General features: G+C 51.5%; 2 protein-coding genes across 3 annotated transcripts in view; both read left to right on the plus strand.

Annotated features, from left to right (window-relative positions):
- IFNAR1 (interferon alpha and beta receptor subunit 1) overlaps positions 1 to 18619 on the plus strand; it is a 116061-nt gene that overhangs the window by 30787 nt on the left and 66655 nt on the right. The window lies entirely within an intron of this gene.
- On the plus strand, positions 30 to 18189 carry IFNGR2 (interferon gamma receptor 2). Of its 2 annotated transcripts, none has more exons than XM_071430059.1 (7): positions 30 to 266; positions 5790 to 5916; positions 8334 to 8509; positions 11247 to 11395; positions 12346 to 12502; positions 13169 to 13323; positions 16957 to 18189. In XM_071430059.1, exons 1-7 carry the CDS (start codon positions 182 to 184, stop codon positions 17113 to 17115), a joined length of 1008 nt encoding a protein of 335 aa, XP_071286160.1. In that variant the 5' UTR covers positions 30 to 181; the 3' UTR covers positions 17116 to 18189. The 2 variants fall into 2 exon arrangements, with proteins under 2 accessions (XP_071286160.1, XP_071286161.1); XM_071430060.1 differs by having other exon boundaries at positions 12349 to 12502.

Raw genomic sequence — 18619 nt, forward strand, 5'->3', positions numbered from 1 at the left:
AGGCGGTGACGGTGGCGGTGGCAGAGGCGGTGGCAGAGGCGGTGACAGGGGCGGTGACAGGGGCGGAGCGGTGGCCGCGGCCGTGCGGGGTCGGAGCGTGCGGCCGCCGCAGCCCAGCCCGGCCCGGCCCGGCCCGGCCCAGCCCGGCCGCGCTCGGGGGGACCCGCGGCCGAGCGGGGCCATGCGGGGCCGGGCTCCGCTCCGCTCCCTCCCGCTCCTGTTGCTGCTCCTGCTGCTCCTGCTCCTGCTGCTGGGCTCGGCCGCAGGTGGGTGCGGGGCCGGGGGAAATCGGGTTCGGTGTTTGTGGGGTTCGGTGCCCGCGGGCTCGGGGTGGCCGCGGCGCGGTCTCGGTCGCCGCGCGGGGCCTGTGCCGGTGTCCCCTGTGTCTTCCCCCCGCCCCGGCTCTCCGGGCCCAGAGCAGCCGCTGGGGCCGGCCCGGGCTCAGCCCGTGCCGGGGATTGGTTCTGCCCGGCCCGGGTTCGGTTGTGCCCGGCCCGGATTCCGCCCTGCCCAGCCCAGGCTCGGTTCTGCCCGGTCCGGGTCGGCCCTGCCCAGCCCCGGGTGCTGCTCCCAAACCCCGCTGTGGTGGGACCCGGGCCGGGCCGCAGGGGATGGTGCGGGGCTGTGGCACCGTCCGGTGCTCGTGGCGTGGCAGACGTCTGAGAGGTGGCGCCGCCCGTTAAAGGCCGTTTAAAAGTGTGAATGGACGCGAGTTTGGGTTTAGGTTTGGTGGAAATGGCTCTGCAGGCTCGAGCTCTGTAATCCCAGCTCCAGGTGTGTCCCAGGGGAGCCGCTCTGCTCTGGGCCAGGCTGGGAGAGCTGGGGGTGCTCACCTGGAGAGGAGAAGCTGCAGGGAGAGCTCAGAGCCCCTGGCAGGGCCTGCAGGGGCTCCAGGAGAGCTGCAGAGGGACTGGGGACAAGGCCTGCAGGGACAGCACCCAGGGAATGGCTGCCAGTGCCAGAGGGCAGGGCTGGATGGGATCTTGGCAATGAGGAATTGTTCCCTGGCAGGGTGGGCAGGCCCTGGCCCAGGGTGCCCAGAGCAGCTGGGGCTGCCCCTGCATCCCTGGCAGTGCCCAAGGCCAGGCTGGGCACTGGGGACAGTGGGAGGTGTCCCTGCCATGGCAGGGGTGGCACTGGGTGGGATTTAAGGTCCCTCCAACCCAAATCAGTCTGGGATTCTGTGATTCTAAACCCCTGGATCACTGGCAGTGCCCAAGGCCAGGCTGGACACTGGGGCTGGGAGCACCTGGGACAGTGGGAGGTGTAGGAGGGGGTAGGGTGGGATAGTGTTTAAGGTTCCTCCCAACCAAAACCGCTCCACGATGGAAGGAGCTGTGCACAGAATGTGGTGCTCACTCTGGCACTCAGGCTTTCCATGAGTTCAGCGTGTCCCACGGCCTGCCTGACCAGCCTGGCCCTGGTGAGCCCTCTGGGGCTCTCTGGTTGTTCCAGACCCAGTGGCTGGACTGAGGCAAACCAGGGCAGGGCCTCCTGCAGTCAGCGTTGCTCGGTTTCATCCCATCAGCAGCCGAGGGACTTCCCAGGGAGCTCTGGGAATTCCAGAATCCCAAAATAGATTGGATCAGAAAGGAGCTTGTAGCTGGTCTCATTCCAGCCCCCTGCCATGGAAACCAATCTTGCACTATTCCTGAGAAGCCACTTTGTTGCACTGGAACAGGAAAAGTCCGCACAAAATCCCCCAAAGCCCAGATTCCTGTTCTGCCAGGGCAGCAGGATGGTTGTTGGGGGCTGATGCAGGGGAAGGGATCAGGAATGCCTGAGGAGCAGCAGGAGCTGGGACATGGAGGGGTCACCCGAGCCAGGCTGCTTTCACTGGCTGTGATTGTGGCTTCACACTCTGCTGTGAAAGTTCTGACTCACGGCTTGAAGTACCTTGAATTCTCTGAACAGCAGGAAAAAACAATCTGAGCCTCTTTAGGCTGCTGCTCTGAAAGAACCAGCCCAGTGCAAACCCCTGCCAGTGGGAAGGGACCTCTGTCTTCTTCCCCTGGCTGAGGGAGTTTGGGGTTTTGAGGGTGCTTGGACCTGTGGGTGCTGTGTTTGAAGCGCTCATGTTGTTATTTTAGGCCATGCAAACTGGAGATGAGGAGGAAGTTGAGCGTGTGATTTCAGCAGTTGCAGTCCCTGCTCTGCGAGGGAGGGATCTGACAGAAATTCAGATTTCCCTGGGTGCTGGGGAAGCAGCTCCTCAGCCTCGTGGTGCCCTCGTGGCAGCCCTCAGAGGGCACATGAGCCCGGGGGTGTTCTTGGAGAACTCTGCAGTGTCTTTGATAATCTCTGCAGCGTTTACGATGAGCTCTGCAATGTTTTTGAGGCTGGCAGGGGAAATGACTCATTTTTGAATGCAAAATAAGCAGTGTGCAGCCAGGGGATCCCAGACTGGGCTGGAGGGAGCTTAAATCCCATCCTGCCATGGCAGGGACACCTCCCACTGTCCCAGGTGCTCCCAGCCCCAGTGCCCAGCCTGGCCTTGGGCACTGCCAGGGATGCAGGGGCAGCCCCAGCTGCTCTGGGCACCCTGTGCCAGGGCCTGCCCACCCTGCCAGGGAACAATTCCTCATTGCCAAGATCCCATCTCCCCCTGTCCTTCATTGCTCTCGATTTAAGGTGTGGTGGGAGTCGCTGCCGGTGGTGTTTGGTTCTCAGAGCTCCCTGGGATTCTGTAGAACAGAGTGTGACAGAGCTCTGAGGGCACAGATGGTGTGAGATACCTCACCACGTGCCAGACCAGCAGCGAGAGTGCAAGAAAGGATCCGTGGGACTGGAGCGTGAAAATTTCTCACCAATTCAGAGGCGGCTCCCTGGGGGCCTTCCTCACACCTGGGAGGTGAATGGACTGGGAAGCTGTGAGGAATCTCCCACAGGTCTGCAAAGCTGCAGCAGGCACGTGTGGCCTGAGGCAGTGTGTGTGTTCTGAGAGTGCTGCTGAGAGATGAGGCTGAGAAATTCTTGACAGGCTGATTAAACTTTGAGGGAAACACAGCCTGGCTTGGCCGTGTTTAGGGTCACACTGTTCCACCCCTGCCAGGGGCAGGGTTACCTTCCACTGTCCCAGCTTGCTCCAGCCTGCTGGCCTTGGACATTTCCAGCAACGGGGCAGCCACAGCTTTTCTTGGAAAGCTAGAGCTCAACTCACTATTTGGTACTTTGGACTTAGGGTTTAATGCAACTTGATGTAGAAATCAAAAAACCACAAACTTTTTAACAGGAATCCACATTTCCACGGAAGCCTGGGCCGGAATTTGACTCAAGTCAAGCTCGATCTTCTGATCTCGTTGGTGTAAAAATTAACAGACTGTGTCTTAGGAGACTCTGTTCTTCAGAGTTAAAAACTACCTGCTGTGGTGGGGGGTATTTAGTCACAGTTCTTTGTCAGGCCAGGCTGGATGGGGGAAGCACTGGGTGATCTGTAAAGTCCCTTCCAACCCCCACCATTGCCTCGTCCTGTGACTCTGATGGTGGAGGGAGTCACTCCAGAAAAGCACGTGGGCTGCAGAAGGAAAACCTTTTCCCCTGCAGGACCCAGGAGAGATCCCAGGGCTGCTGGGGCTGACCCTGGAGCCTGGGCCGTGTCCCGCAGAGGTTTTGGTTCTGCTCTTCCTCCCTGGCTCCAGCTGCTCCCTCCCTTCTCCCCAGCCCTTCCTCCTCTCCACCACCCCCATTTCCCTCCTCTTGGCCTGTGGCTGCCCTCCAGGCCCTGCCTGGCTCTGTCCCTTTTTTGGCCATGTTTTGGCAGCTTCCTCCTCCTCGTCCTGGGCTCTCAGTCTGACCTTTCGTGTCCCACAGCTCTTCCCTCTTCCCTCCTGAGCAGGAGCTGGAGGCTGAGGGTGGCTGCTGCAGTGCCTTATTTTTAAAATTTTTAAAAGTTTAATGATATTAAAATGGTTGTAAAAATAGTAATAAAAGTTAGAGTAATAATAATTTGGACAATTTGGATTAGGACAATATGAGACAATAAAAACAAAGAGTTACAGACAGTCCAGGTACCTTTTCTGGGCAGCATAAGCCAAAAAAAGGCCCCACGTTAACAGAGGATTAACCCTAAAAAGCAACAGCCTGTTGCATATTCATACACCTCACACATGATGCATAAATTCCATTCAAACACAGGATTCTGGCTGGGCAGTGTCAGCTGCTTCCTCTGAACCCTGACGGTGTCATCATGGCTGAGTGAGGCAGGAAGAAGTTCATTTCTCCTGATAATGGAGCAATAAATTCTCTTTCTCTGAAAGATTCAGGTGTCCTGTGGCTGTTATCTCAGTGTGAGTCCTTTCTTTAAAAAAGTATCTTACATAGCATAGTTTCTATTTTAACACTCTGTTATAACCTAAAACTATATTTAACACACTATTTAAGAGAATTAACGCAGCATAACTTTCTAACATAACATGAATAATATTCATTTTAGTATTTGCCAAAAGCCAATCATAAACCAGGCATTTTTCACATCTGGGTTTGGGGCCCTCCCCACCACAGAGCTCCTGCCATTTCCTGCCTGGTGAGATCACTTCCAAAGCTGGCACAACCAGAGGTTCCTCAGGGCCACCACGTCTCCCTGAAGGGTTTGCTTTTTTCCAGCTGGCTCCTGGAAGATTTCACTGGAATGACCTCAGGGTCAGCAGGAGGAAGATGGGGGGAAAAAGAGAGGAGAAGGCTCCAGGGAGAGCTCAGAGCCCCTGGCAGGGCCTGCAGGGGCTCCAGGAGAGCTGCAGAGGGACTGGGGACAAGGCCTGCAGGGACAGCACCCAGGGAATGGCTGCCAGTGCCAGAGGGCAGGGCTGGGTGGGATCTTGGCCATGAGGAATTGTTCCCTGGCAGGGTGGGCAGGGCCTGGCACAGGGTGCCCATCTGGGTTGTGCAGGGAGGCAAAGGTGAGCTGCAGGTACAACAGAGCAGCTGCTGTGATCACCAGTGGGCAGAGGAGGGACAGGAAAACCTTCCAGAAAAATAAAGGATGTTCCTGTGAGGAGCAGAAAGGGGCTCAGGGGGGACCCCATTGCTCTGCACAAGTCCCTGACAGGAGGGGCAGTGAGGGGGGTCAGGCTCTGCTGCCGTGTCCCAAGGGAAAGGAGGAGAGGAAATGGCCTCAAATGGCACCAGGAGAGGTTCAGATCAGAAATTAGAAACAATTTTTTCCTCTCAGAGTGGTCAGGCCTTGGGCTGAGCTGCCCAGGGAGGTTTGGAGTCACTGGAATTGTCCCAGAGCAGTCTGGATGTGGCCTTGGGGACAGGGATTGGGGTGATGCTGGTGGGGCTGGGGTGGCACTGGGAGATCCCAAAGGGCTCCAGGTGATTCTGGGATTCTGGGACCCTCATTTATGGCTTCATGGGGGACTGGGTGGGGTTGGTGGTTTTGTGCTGGGCTCGGTTTCAGCTTTATGTTCTTTATGGAATGAATACAAAACAGGGAGTAGGAATTCATGGATACACAGAACTCCACACTGGTTTGGGCTGGGAGGGACCTCAGAGCCCACCCAGCTCCACCCCTGCCATGGCAGGGACACCTCCCAGTGTCCCCAGTGCCCAGCCTGGCCTTGGGCACTGCCAGGGATGCAGGGGCAGCCCCAGCTGCTCTGGGCACCCTGTGCCAGCCCTGCCCACCTGAACGTGCCAGAGCCCCTGGAAACAGAAGGAGAAGGAGGGGAAATGGTTTTACCTGCAAAGCAGTGAAAATTTAATACATGGTGATGGAATTTGGAGACTGAAATTTGGCTCCTGTGCACTTGAATGTTTCAGTAATTTTTTTATTTCTCTTCTTCCTTTAGAAACTCCTCCCTATTTACCAGCCCCCAAAAATGTGGAGGTTTATTCCTACAACTTCCAGAGTTTGCTGAGGTGGTCTCCTGTTCCAGTGGAGAATGGCACAGTGTTATACACAGCCCAGTACAGAACGTGAGTAAACAGTAAATAAAACCAACTCATTTTGTTCTAATCCAGGATAACAGCTGGTTTTAAAAAGCCCAGAAACCCTGAAAATGAATAAGCACAGAATGAGAGGGTGTTTTTTATCACAGATGTTTTTATGTATCTCCAAGAGCAGCTCTTGGTGAATGACAGGCCCTTGGCCCATGAGGTGTCCTCTGAGCTGAGGAGAGATTGCAGCCCTGAGGACACCCAGAAATGTTGCACAGAATTTTGGCCTTTCCTGATTCTCTCTGGGCAATTTAATTTTCCCCATATTGAGGAGCTGGGTGGGCCCTGGGGTTAGTTTAACCCATGTGAAGCCAGAGCTGTGTAACACATTCTTGTCTCACCAGAAGTGGCTGGGAGGGGGTGTGGTGTTCCAGGTGGCTGCACTGCCTGCTCTTGGTTTATTACCTTGGTTTGAAAAGCCAGGTGCCTGTAAGGAAGGCAGGAGCCTCCCCTGAAATGGGAAATGCAAACCCCCTCCTTCCAAATTATTATAATTTTGAAATTAAGGAGCTCTCAGGCAGAGATATGGGAATAGGAACAACGGTTCTTTACTAGGAAAAATAAAATAAAAATGCAGTAACACAAAACACCACTGCCAGAGTGAGAGCAGTCCCTGTCCCCTGTGTGTCAGGGGATGGCACAGCCCCATCCCATGGGGGCTCAGCCCTCCTGCAGTGCCAGCTGTGGCTCTGCTGGAGCAGGGATCCTGCACAAGGGGGGAGTTTTCCTCTGCAGCTCCAGGGCTGCTGCAGATGGGCCTGGGCTCCCTCTGGCCATGCAGGGCAGCAGAAGCTGCTCCTCTGGCAATGCACTGGGCAAAGGCTGCTGGGCTGTCCCAGCACCTCAGATTGGATCCAGGTAGGAATGCTTGGCTCCTCCCCTGGGCAATGCAGCATCTCCCCATGGGATGGTGGGATTGGATCAGCCCTGCAGGGACACTCAGTGGCCATGGACAGAGGGTATTTGATAATTAATGGCCCATGAACAGAAGATATTTCCCCAGAGTTATGAGGGATGGGTTGTGGAAGAGATAAGGAAAACTGCCCCCCTGGTTTTAACAGCTGGCCCTTTATCAGAGGATATCCCCCTGGAATTATCAGGGATATCTGTAACTTCTGCTGTTAATTCAACAATTGGAGGTGAACCTTTGGCTGTTTGAATGTCTGATTCCCATGTTTGAGTTGTCTGGTCATGCCATGGTAGTTCAGATTTGTGTGTTTTCCCAGAGCCATCAGTAAATGCTGTTACAGCATTTAAAGGCACTGCACTTAACATGGGCTTTCCTCTGAAGCTCAGTTTTGCTTGCTACAGCCTGGAAAGTGAATAGAACAAACACCTGAGAAGTTCAGTAATGCAATTTGCAAATCCTCTGATTTTTGCCATGCCCAGTCAAAATATCCCTTTTTCAAAGGCAGATAAATCCCCTTAAAATCTTTGCCTGGCATTGATAAAAATCATGGATGAGATAAAGAACACTGCCCCACCTGGTTTCAACAGACAGTGATATGTGGTAGTTGAGATGGAGACAAAGCAACAAAGCAACACACTCCATTTTCAGAAGGCTTCAAGCTGTTTTTATTCTGGCATGCATGATTGTTACACATTCTTACAAAGCTCAGAAGTTTACATTTTACTCATTGGTCAGGAGAGACAAACAAAGTGCTCTTTGGAACGGGCAGGTGCAGATTTCTCTTGTTTATCCTTCTTTCATTCTTGGTTTCTGTGTCAATGACCTTGGGACCCTGAGCACATGCAGAGGGGCCAAGGAGGCTGGAGAGGGGCTGGGAACACAAACCCTGTGAGTGAGGAAGCCCTGAGGGAGCTGGGGGTGCTCAGCCTGGAGCAAAGGAGACTCAGGGCTGCCCTCCTCACTCTGCACAGCTCCTGAAAGGGGCCTGTGCTCAGCTGGCCCTGGGCTCTTTCTCCAGCAGCACTGACACAACCAGAGCACACAGCCTCAAGCTGCACCAAGGGAAATCCAGGCTGGAGAGCAGGGAAAAGGTTTTTCCAGCAAGGGTGAGAAAGTTCTGGAATGGCTGCCCGGGGAGGTGGTGGAGTCCCCATGCCTGGGTGTGTTTAACAAAGCCTGGATGTGGCACTGGGTGCCAGGGTTCAGTTGAGGGGTTGGGGCTGGGCTGGACTCCATGGCCTTGAAGGTCTCTCCCAACCTGGTCACTCTGGGATTCTGTGAGTTCTGTGAAAACTCTTTCAGGGGTAAACATGGATCCTCTTACCATGGATCCTCTTACCATGGATCCTCTTACCAACCTCTCTGGCTCACAGAGGTGCTGTAAACCCCCTTCCCCAGTGCCAGACCCCACACTGGTGTAGAACACCCACCCCTCTGCTCCCATCCCGCCCTCAGCCTGAGGGATGGTGTTTGCTGTGCTCTGCAGATGGTCCTACAGGAACTGGAGCGATCTGGGCTGTGCCAAGAGCCCCCAGCCCCAGTGCAGGTTCCCCCCCGAGCTGCAGCGGCGGCGCTGGACGATCCTGCTGCGGGTGCGCGCGGAGCTGGGCACGCTGGCATCGGCCTGGGCACACTGCCCTGCCTTCGTGGCAGAGAGGAACAGTGAGTGCTGGGGGCAGCCCTGCTCAGGGGCTCTCTGGGGACAGCTGGGACAGAGAGAACAGAGAGTGCTGGGGGCAGCCTTGCTCCAGGGGCTCTGGGGACAGCTGGGACAGAGAGAACAGAGAGTGCTGGGGGCAGCCTTGCTCCAGGGGCTCTGGGAACAGCTGGGCTGCCTCCTTGGGCTTTCTGGGCTCTGCTGGGACAGGGGTGGTGCTCAAAGGAGCTGGGACAGAGACCAACAGTGAGTGCTGGGGAGCAGCCATGCTCCAGGGGCTCTCTGGGAACAGCTTACTGCCTCTCTGGGCTCTGCTGGGACAGGGGTGCCCCTCCCTGTGCTGCCTCTCTGGGTTTCCCAGGCTCTGCTGGGACAGGGGTGCCCTAAGGAACTGGGACAGAGGCCAGATGAGTTCAGAGGAATAAAGGGGATATTTATTGAAGGGCCTTTTGAGTGGTTTTGGGGCTGGCAGGGGGAATGACTCATTTCTAAATGCAAAATAATCAGTGTGCGGTCATGGCATCCCAGACTGGGCTGGAGGGAGCTTAAATCCCACCCAGAGCCACCCCTGCCATGGCAGGGACACCTCCCACTGTCCCCAGTGCCCAGCCTGGCCTTGGGCACTGCCAGGGATGCAGGGCAGGACCACAGCCACAGTCCTGCCCAGGTGGCTCCAAGATGTAAGCAAAGAGAGCTTGGTCAGGAGATCTCACATTTTAATAAGTTTTAGTCCATTTGCATGCAGGAGTTAACTGTCTAATTAATAGCTTCAAATGATGAAGTTTCATCCTCCTTGCTCGCTTGCCTGCCCTCCTCTTTTCACATTGTTTGTGCTTTGGGCCTGCAGTTTGAAGAGATTGTCCTTGAGTCTCCAGCTAGAATGGGGTAGTTCTGTCTTCCCCACCCTGTGAAAAGATCCTAGTGAAAAGGATAATACAAAGCTTAATATAATTTAATATAATTTAATATAAAGCTGGACACCAAAACAGAACAGAGAAACCTAAAACCCAAGGTATCAAGGGGATTGAGATGTTATTGCCCACAAAGACTCTGAGGCCTCCCCAGGGTTTGGTTCTGCTCTGCTCCCTCAGGTGTCACCAGAGAAACCCCTGAGCTCTGGGTGGTTGGACCTTCAGAGAGCCCCAGTGTTCTTTTGCTGGAGGATTTTCCACGTTCTCATTTCCCTGCTCAGCTCTGCCCACACACACACCACAAACTCTCTGAGGCTAAACCACCTCTTTCTGCTGGACAGATCCCTTTTCTGATAAACAAAAAGTGTCCTGATAAATATAAATTGTCTAAAGTATACTGATAAATATAAATTGTCGTGATGAATATAATTTGTCCTGAGAAGTAGAAGTGGTTCAGATAAACAGAAATGGTTCAGAGAAATAGAAATTGTTCAGAGAAATATAAATTGTTTACACTACAGTGTAGAAGTGTCAAGGCCACACTTTAAATCCCAGACTGGGTTGGGCTGGAGGGAGCTCAGAGCCCATCCAGTGCCACCCCTGCCATGGCAGGGACACCTCCCACTGTCCCAGGCTGCTCCAGCCCCAGTGTCCAGCCTGGATCCCAATCCTGTCCCAATCCCCAGGCTATGGTGCAGGACTGGGATCCTCAGAGGCTGGGACAGCACTGAGCTGATGGGAGCATGGGACAAAGCAGAGGCCTGGGGGAGAGGAGGAACATTCTGGGGTCATTCTTGTGTCACTGCCCTGGAGATCAGTTCCCAAAAAACAAATCCATGGCTCCTCCTTCAGTGGAGGATCATAGTCACTGGATTTGAGACATAGTGAGGAGCTGGCGCATGCAAGGAATGATTTTGGCTGTTAATGAGAACTTCTGACAGCACTCTATTGGTATTTTCATGATTTACACCCTGGAGCACTGGAGGTCACCATGCTTATCCTGATGGACACATGGAGACATCCAAGCAAGGAGGGGAACACTCATTATTCCTCTCTCCCTCTAGGGCCCAAACAGTGGTGGGGTTTTGGGGAGCATGGGAGGTGTGGCAGGCTGATCAAAGAGAAAAGATAATGATTTTATGGCCAGTAACTGCAGATAAACTGAGACACTTCAGAGCATCAGCTATTGGTTAATATTTAGTGAAAAGTTAAGCAAATATTGTAAATGCATAAAGTAGATGAGGAAATGTTGCCCTTTCCTGAGCTGTCGATATTTGGGATGTTTGCTGAGAGTGTCCAGGCAGGGAATGGAGCTGGGCAGGGGCTGGAGAATCCCTGAGGGAGCTGGGCAGGGGCTGCAGAATCCCTGAGGGAGCTGGGCAGGGGCTGCAGAATCCCTGAGGGAGCTGGGCAGGGGCTGGGGCTGGAGCAAAGGAGGCTCAGGGGCCCTTGTGGCTCTGCACAAGTCCCTGCCAGGAGGGCACAGCCGGGGGGGTCGGGCTCTGCTCCCAGGGCACAGGGACAGGAGCAGAGGGAACGGCCTCAGGCTGGGCCAGGGCAGGCTCAGCTTGGACAGCAGCAGCAATTTGCCCATGGCAAGGGAGCTCAGGCCTTGGCAGGGGCTGCCCAGGGAGCTTTGCAGTGCCCAGCCCTGCAGGTGTCCCCTGCAGGTGGCACTGAGTGCTCTGGGCTGGGGACAAGGTGCCCATGGGGCACAGCTGGCACTGCATGGGCTGGCAGGGCTGGGCCAGCCCCAGGGATTTGGGGGTTCTGTGGGGCTGGAGGCAGCTGTGCAGCCCAGGGTTTCCCTGCTCTCTCTGTTTGTTTTCAGCCACGCTGGGCCCCCCCAGGGTGAACAATGTCAGTGCCAGCCCTGGCTCTCTGCTCATCAGTGTCAGCCCCCCCTTCCCCCCCGAGCCTGGGGACATCCTCCAGTACCTCGTGTCCTACTGGGAGAACACCACCAGTGCCACAGAAAAGGTAAGAATTCTCTCACATCCCTTCTTGGTGCCTGGGGGCTGAGGGCTGGAGTCAGTGTCCCTTGGCAGGACAGCAGTGGGGACAGAAACTCAGAGTGTTCTGTGTGACCCTCAGTGAGGGTCACCACAGGGACTGTGGGTAAAGGGTTCTGGCCTTGGCACAAGGATTGCTGCACTTCCAAACTTGGGAACTTCCTCCCTCTGCTTGGAAAGAGGTGCAACCCCCTGCACATCCAGGGACAGAGCTGCTGCCAGAGGTGACTTTGCACTCCACAGTTCCCTCAGCACTTGGGGAAACTCGGGAAGCCCCTCCTGCTCTGCTGTGCTGGGAGCTGCAGGAGCAGGCTGGGATGAGCTGGGGTGAGCTGGGATCATCCCTGTTCATCCTGAGCCCCACAGCTTTGGGATCACCAAGTGCTGCTCTTGCTCCTGCCTGGGAATTGTGTTTGGACAGGCCAGAGGTGCAGGGGAGCTGTTGAAGTCAGGCTTTTAAAAAAAAGAAAAAAAATTTAAAAAAGAGGAAGCTTCCAAAGGACGTCAATCTGAAGCCAAACATCTAAAAAAAAGAAGCAAAAACATTTATTTACAACCTGCTTCTGCCTCAAAGTCCCTGTTAAATCATCTCCACTTCCTTCCTGCCGTGCAGCACCGTGTGTTTTTCTCACACACAGAACACCTTCAGCTGACAGCCAGGAAAGGAGTCACTGTGGTTTCCTTTTGCCCTCCATTTCTCTGTGTTTTGCTCCCTGCCTGAGCTGCTGCAGAAACTGCATCAAAATTCCCAGAAATACTGAAATATTCCACTGCTTCTGTTGTTTGGGAAAGCTGAGCGAGGAAAAATAAAAGCTGGGCTTCTTGAATGAGAAATTGAAATGGGGGAGGGATATTTGTGTTGCAAACTGGTCTGGTTTTCACAGCAACACCTTTTCTGTTGTGTGTGTGTCTTTCCAGCAGAAGCTAAGTGAAAGCAAGACACTATTCCAAATTGGAAATCTAAAGGAGTCAACACTTTATTGCTTCAGTGTTCAAGTGCAGCTGAGGATTTACTCAGGTCACCTGCTGGAAGGGGAGCCAAGTGCCCCACAGTGCCACAGAACTGCCCTCAGTGGTAGGGACTGGCAGTGGGGTTTGTGTGGGGTGGGAGGGGGTGGGACACAGGTCCTGCATCACCTGGACTGTCCCTGTCACTCCCAGTGTGTCAGCAGTGCTGGGAGCACCAGGGGACTTCACTCTTGGCATCAGTGGCAAAAGAATCAGGAGATTTCAGCCAGGGATGGAGGGAGTGTGGTGCCTTCTCCTTTTCCTTCCTAATCCTGCTGGAAAATGGGATAAAGGAGTTGATCCCAGGGCTGGAGCCAGGCTGGGAGAGCTGGGGGTGCTCACCTGGAGAGGAGCAGCTCCAGGGAGAGCTGAGAGCCCCTGGCAGGGCCTGCAGGGGCTCCAGGAGAGCTGCAGAGGGACTGGGGACAAGGCCTGCAGGGACAGCACCCAGGGAATGGCTGCCAGTGCCAGAGGGCAGGGCTGGGTGGGATCTTGGCCATGAGGAATTGTTCCCTGGCAGGGTGGGCAGGCCCTGGCACAGGGTGCCCAGAGCAGCTGGGGCTGCCCCTGCATCCCTGGCAGTGCCCAAGGCCAGGCTGGGCACTGGGGACAGTGGGAGGTGTCCCTGCCATGGCAGGGGTGGGATTTAGGGTCCCTCCCAACCCAAAGCATTCCATGATTCCATAAATGTGAACCTGCCACATGTATTTGGATTTTTGTCCTTCTTTTCCAGAGGCAACCCGAGCTGGTTACATCATCCCCCTGTTTGTCCTGGCCTTGGTGCTTGCCCAGCTGGTGGCAGCTGCTTTGCTGTTCCTGTGGAAACACCAGCACAAATTCAAACACTGGGCTCAGCCCCCTCTGGAAATCCCATCCCACTTCAAGGAGGTACGTGGGGCCTGTGGGGTTTCTCCTGTAGGAGAGGAACAGGGGGGAGCATCCCCCAAAGCAGTGAAAAGAAATAGAGATGAGCAATGATGGCTCAAAATGTGCTTTTTGTCATCTCCCACTCCTTTCCTGTTTTGCTGAGCTCAGGGCTCCTTCCTGTGCCTGGCTGGGCTTTCCTGGCAAACCTGGACTGGCTGCTCCTGCTTCCTGCTCCTCTTTCTTTGTCACCATTTTTTGCCACTGTTTTTATTTCTTTGTCATCATTTTTTGCCACTATTTTTATTTCTTTGTCACTCTTTCTATCAGTCTATTGGTTTTCTGGCAATCCCATCCTGATCGCTTCTGGTTCCTGCTCCTCTCTCTTTGTCACTATTTTTTTGCCACTATTTTTATTTCTTTGTCACCATTTTTTGCCACTTCTTTTAGTTCTCTATCACTATTTTTTGCCACTACTTTTATTTCTTTGTCACTCTTTCTATCAGTCTGTTGCTTTCCTAGCAAACCCAGCCTGGCTGCTCCTGCTCCTCTTTCTTTGTCACCAATTTTTTTGCCACTATTTTTATTTCTTTGTCATTATTTTTTGTCACTATTTTTATTTCTTTGTCACTCTTTCTATCAGTCTGTTGCTTTCCTAGCAAACCCAGCCTGGCTGCTCCTGCTTCTCTTTCTTTGTCACCATGTTTTTGCCACTATTTTTATTTCTTTGTCACCATTTTTTGCCACTGTTTTTATTTCTTTGGCACTATTTTTTGCCACTGTTTTTATTTCTTTGTCACCATTTTTTTGCCACTATTTTTATTTGTCGCCATTTTTTGCCACTGTTTTTATTTCTTTGTCACCATTTTTTGCCACTGTTTTTATTTCTTTGCCACTCTTTCTGTCAGTCCTTGTCAGCCCCAGGCTGGGGCTCAGAGGTTTTGTGTCACAAGAGCTGCAGCAGCTCTGCACAGGCCAGCCCAGGCTATTGAAATATTTTTATTTTTGTGGTTATTGTGACACCTCAGGATGATCTGCAGGGGCTGTTCCTGGGCAATTCCTCTTTTGTTTTTAGCAGGACTCAGAGGAAAAGCTCCCCCTGGTAGCTCAGACAATTCTGGGCTAAACCACAATGGTTCCAGTGCTGCTCTTCCTCTTTTTCCCTTGCACAAGAAGCTGCCCTCAAGCAGAGCTTTGATGTAAAAGTTCTTATTCAGCATAAAATTCTGGTTTTTAAAGGTTTTATTTGTGTGCAGCTCGTGGAGGTGAATATTTTGTGTCTGCCAGAGCTCCTGTGGTTCTGGAAGAGAATTCCCAGCTTTTTGTAGCCATGGGCTGAAGGAACCCAGAGTGAATAATTTCTGTCCTCGTGCTGCCCCAGCTGGCATTTCATAGGGGTCACTTGTCCAGGGAAGGGCATCTCATTTAGGGGAAAAAATCCATGTGCAGTGTGTTAAAATAGCAAAAAAATCCTTGTGCAGGGTAGGAAAATAATGAAAAAAAATCCTTGTACAATGATTAAAATAGTGTAAAAAAATTCCCTGTAATTATATTAAAATAGTAAAAAAATCCTTGTGCAGGGTATGAAAATAATGAAAAAAAATCCTTGTACAATGATTAAAATAGTGTAAAAAATATACCTGTAATTATATTAAAATAGTAAAAAAATCCTTGTGCAGGGTAGGAAAAGAATGAAAAAAAAAATCCTTGTACAATGATTAAAATAGTGTAAAAAAAATCCGTGTAATTATATTAAAGTAGTAAAAAATCCTTGTGCAGGGTAGGAAAATAATGAAAAAAAATCCTTGTACAATGATTAAAATAGTGTAAAAAAATTCCCTGTAATTATATTAAAATAGTAAAAAAATCCTTGTGCAGGGTATGAAAAGAATGAAAAAAATCCTTGTACAATGATTAAAATAGTTTAAAAAAAATCTTTGTAATTTTATTAAAATAGTAAAATACACTTGTACAGGGTATTAAAATAGTAAAAAGAATTCCTCGTGCAGAGTATTAAAATAGAAAAATAATCCTTGTAAAAGTTGTAGTAGTAAAACAGTAATAAGATTGTGTAGGGTATTAAAATAATTAAAAACTCTTTGTAGAAGATATTAAAATCTATAATAAATAATTGAGCAGGGTATTAAGAATAAAAAATCTCTATAATTATATTAAAATAATAAAATATCCTTGTACAGGGTATTAAAACAGTAAAAAGATTGTGTAGGCTATTAAAATAATTAAAAACCACTTGTACAAGGTATTAAAATAATTAAAAATTAATTGTGCAGGGTATTAGAACAGTAAAAAAAATCCTTGTAAGTATGTTGAAATAGTAAAATATCCTTGTACAGTGTATTAAAATAATAATAATTTAAAAATCCTTGTACAGGGTATTAATAATAATAAAATAATCCTTGTACAGGGAATAATGATGATGATGATGATAATAATAATAATAATAATAATAATAATAATAATCTTTTTAGAGGATAATAAAATAAGGAAGAAAAGTAAGTAAGAAGCTCATTATATAGAGTATTAAAATAGTTTTAAAATAATTGTTCTGAGTTTGAAAATAATTTTTAAAATAACTGTACAGGGTCTTAATAATGAAAAAGTTGTGCTGGGTATTAAAATAATAATAAAAAAGAATTGTGCAGGGTATTAAGCAGTGCAGCCTGTCATGCAAAGCACCTGCCAGGACTGAGGCTCCTCCTGTGTTCTGAATTTCTCAATCTGAATTTCCCAGATTAATGAGCAGCAATAGTGGATCCCCTGCACAGCAGGGCCTGGCAGAGGATTTAAAATGTGAATTAATAGAAGGGATCAGCCTGGGATGGGGCAGGACAGAGGGGAGAAGAAGGGAGCTGGCAGAGTGTTTAAAATGTGCATTTCTAGAGTGTTTAAAATGTGGATTAATAGAAGGGATCAGCCTGGGATGGGGCAGGACAGAGGGGAGAAGAAGGGAGCTGGCAGAGTGTTTAAAATGTGCATTTCTAGAGTGTTTAAAATGTGGATTAATGAATGGGATCAGCCTGGGCTGGGGCAGGACAGAGGGGAAAGGAGCTCATTGGCCTTGTGGTGGCTGCAGGGAAAGTGGAGCCTGATCAAACCTGATTTATTTTGTGCCATTTTTCTCGGGCTGCCTGCTGTGGTCACCAGCCTTTGTTTGGTTTGTCCCTGGGGAGCTGCTGGGTTGGTTTTGGAGGGCTCCAGGAGAAGCTGCAGCTGCCTGGGCTGGCTCTGGGCAGGACAGGGCAGAGCTGGGGTGCCCTTGCTGCAGGTGCTGCATTCCTGCAGTGAGCATCCCCCACTGCCAGGGGCTTGCTCCTGACTCAGAGGGATTCCAGCTGCATGGAAAGATTGGCCAAAATCTATTAAAAAAAACCCCAAACAGCCAGTGAGGAACTGCAGCTGCTCTAACTCACCTCAAGGGATAATTTTGGAGGGATAATTGATTTCTTTTGCCCACAGAAATAAGGGGGGGTGTTTGAACATTTTCCTTGTTTGTTGTAAGGAAGCCCAGGATGGGATATGCAGGTAGCATTTAATGGATCCCATGGATTTAATCCCCCATGGGTTCTGGGCTGGAGCAGTTTGGTGGCTCTGGGGTTTCTAACAGGACCTAACCTGGTGCTCTGTGGTTTTTCCCAGTTCCTGAGGGACCCTGGCCTGGCTGACCTGGAGGAGCTCAGTCCTGCTGAGGAGGAGCCCCAGGCCCTTGTGCTTGGAGAGGGACCCGGCCAGGAGGGTGAGGATCCTTCACCCAACACCTGCAGGGACAGGGCAGCCACTGCAGGGCCACCCCTGTGAGTGTCACCTGCCCTGGACTGCCCAGAGGCTGCTGCCAGGACAGTCCTGAACAGAGGAACAGAGCCTGGGATCACTGGAGAATCCTGAACAGGAACCCCTGGGATCACAGGAAAATCCCTTGGGATTACAGGACAATCTCTGGGATCACAGGAGAATCCTGAACAGGAACCCCTGGGATCACAGGACCATCTCTGAAATCACAGGACCATCCCCTGGGATTACAGGACCATCCCTGGGATTACACGACCTCCCTGAGATTACAGGACCATCCCTGGGATCACTGGACAATCCCTGGGATCACAGGACAATCTCTGGGATCACTGGACAATCCCTGGGATCACTGGACCATCCCTGGGATCACAGGACCATCCCTGGGATCACTGGACCATCCCTGGGATCACAGGACCATCCCTGGGATCACTGGACCATCCTGAACCCAGACCCTGATGCTCCAGGGCCTCTGCCCAGCTCCTCACCGTGCCAGAAGCACTGGGAAGGGGAAGGGGAAGGGCAGGAACACTAAATTGCCTGAAGCCAAGTGATTGAAAGGGGTGAATTCCCACCCCAGCTTGGAGGAATAACTGCACTTTATTGATGTGGGGTGACCTGGGAATTTTCAGGGAGTGGAAAGCTGCAAGGTGAATTCCATTCACACTGCTTGGTTTCTGTTGGCAATAACATTCCCATCATCCCCACCCCAGTCTGCTTTCCTGAATCATTTTAAGTGCAGGACAAACTAAAGAGGAGTTTGTGGGTACTTTCCTGAGGTGCAGCTGTGCCAAGAGCCCCTCCCAGTGAGGTCTGTTCTTATCTGCCTGCTCCCACCCTCCTGAAGCTTTAATCTGCTGCTGCAGCCAGGCCAGGGCCCTGCACACCACAAAGGACCTGAGAGGAATTTTACTCTTTTTCCAACATTATCAGTCCCTGTCAGACACTAAAACCTCTTGCTGAGCACCAGCAGAAGTTGACTGAGAGTTCTGGTTTTAGTGCCTTAAAGCAGAAGAGCCCAAGTTAACCCCCCCATCACCCCCTGTGGGGTCTGGAGTGTCCAATAAAGCACAAAGAATAAGTGAACCTCTTCTGTACTAAAAAAAAAAAAGGGAGTATTTGACTTTTTTTTTCCCCCTGGGTTTGCTACAAATTGTTTGAAAACCAATAAAAAATGTGGTTTTTTTGTAAGTGCCTGGTTGGAGGGCCCTGGCAGGGCTGAGGTGCCACTGTCCCAGCCTTTCCAGGAACAGCCCAGGCCAGCAGCTGTCAGAAGCTCCATCAGGTGCTCCCTGGCAGAACAGATCCCATCCCTTGGGATTGCACAGGCTGCTGCCAAGGGAGCTCCAGGAACTCCTGACTCATGCAGGAATTGCCAGGTCAGCACCAGCTCTGCTCCGAGCACCCACACTGAGGCTGGGCTGGGAACAAAGCTCACAAAAAGGAATCACAGAACTCAGCCAGGGACAGAAATGAGGTGAAACCCCCTGGGAATATCTGTGTGTATTCCTGAATA

Source organism: Agelaius tricolor, unplaced genomic scaffold (assembly GCF_023055355.1).
Source record: "Agelaius tricolor isolate 1412-34295 unplaced genomic scaffold, bAgeTri1.0.p SCAF_7, whole genome shotgun sequence".
NCBI lineage: Eukaryota > Metazoa > Chordata > Aves > Passeriformes > Icteridae > Agelaius > Agelaius tricolor.

Excerpts from the sequence above, each read along its gene's own strand:
- IFNGR2 (XM_071430059.1), top strand. The coding sequence starts at position 182 with ATGCGGGGCCGGGCTCCGCTCCGCTCCCTCCCGCTCCTGTTGCTGCTC. Across the intron at positions 8,510-11,246 it reads CTTCGTGGCAGAGAGGAACA|CCACGCTGGGCCCCCCCAGG; the intron begins GTGAGTGCTGGG and ends GTTTGTTTTCAG. Across the intron at positions 13,324-16,956 it reads TCCCATCCCACTTCAAGGAG|TTCCTGAGGGACCCTGGCCT; the intron begins GTACGTGGGGCC and ends GGTTTTTCCCAG.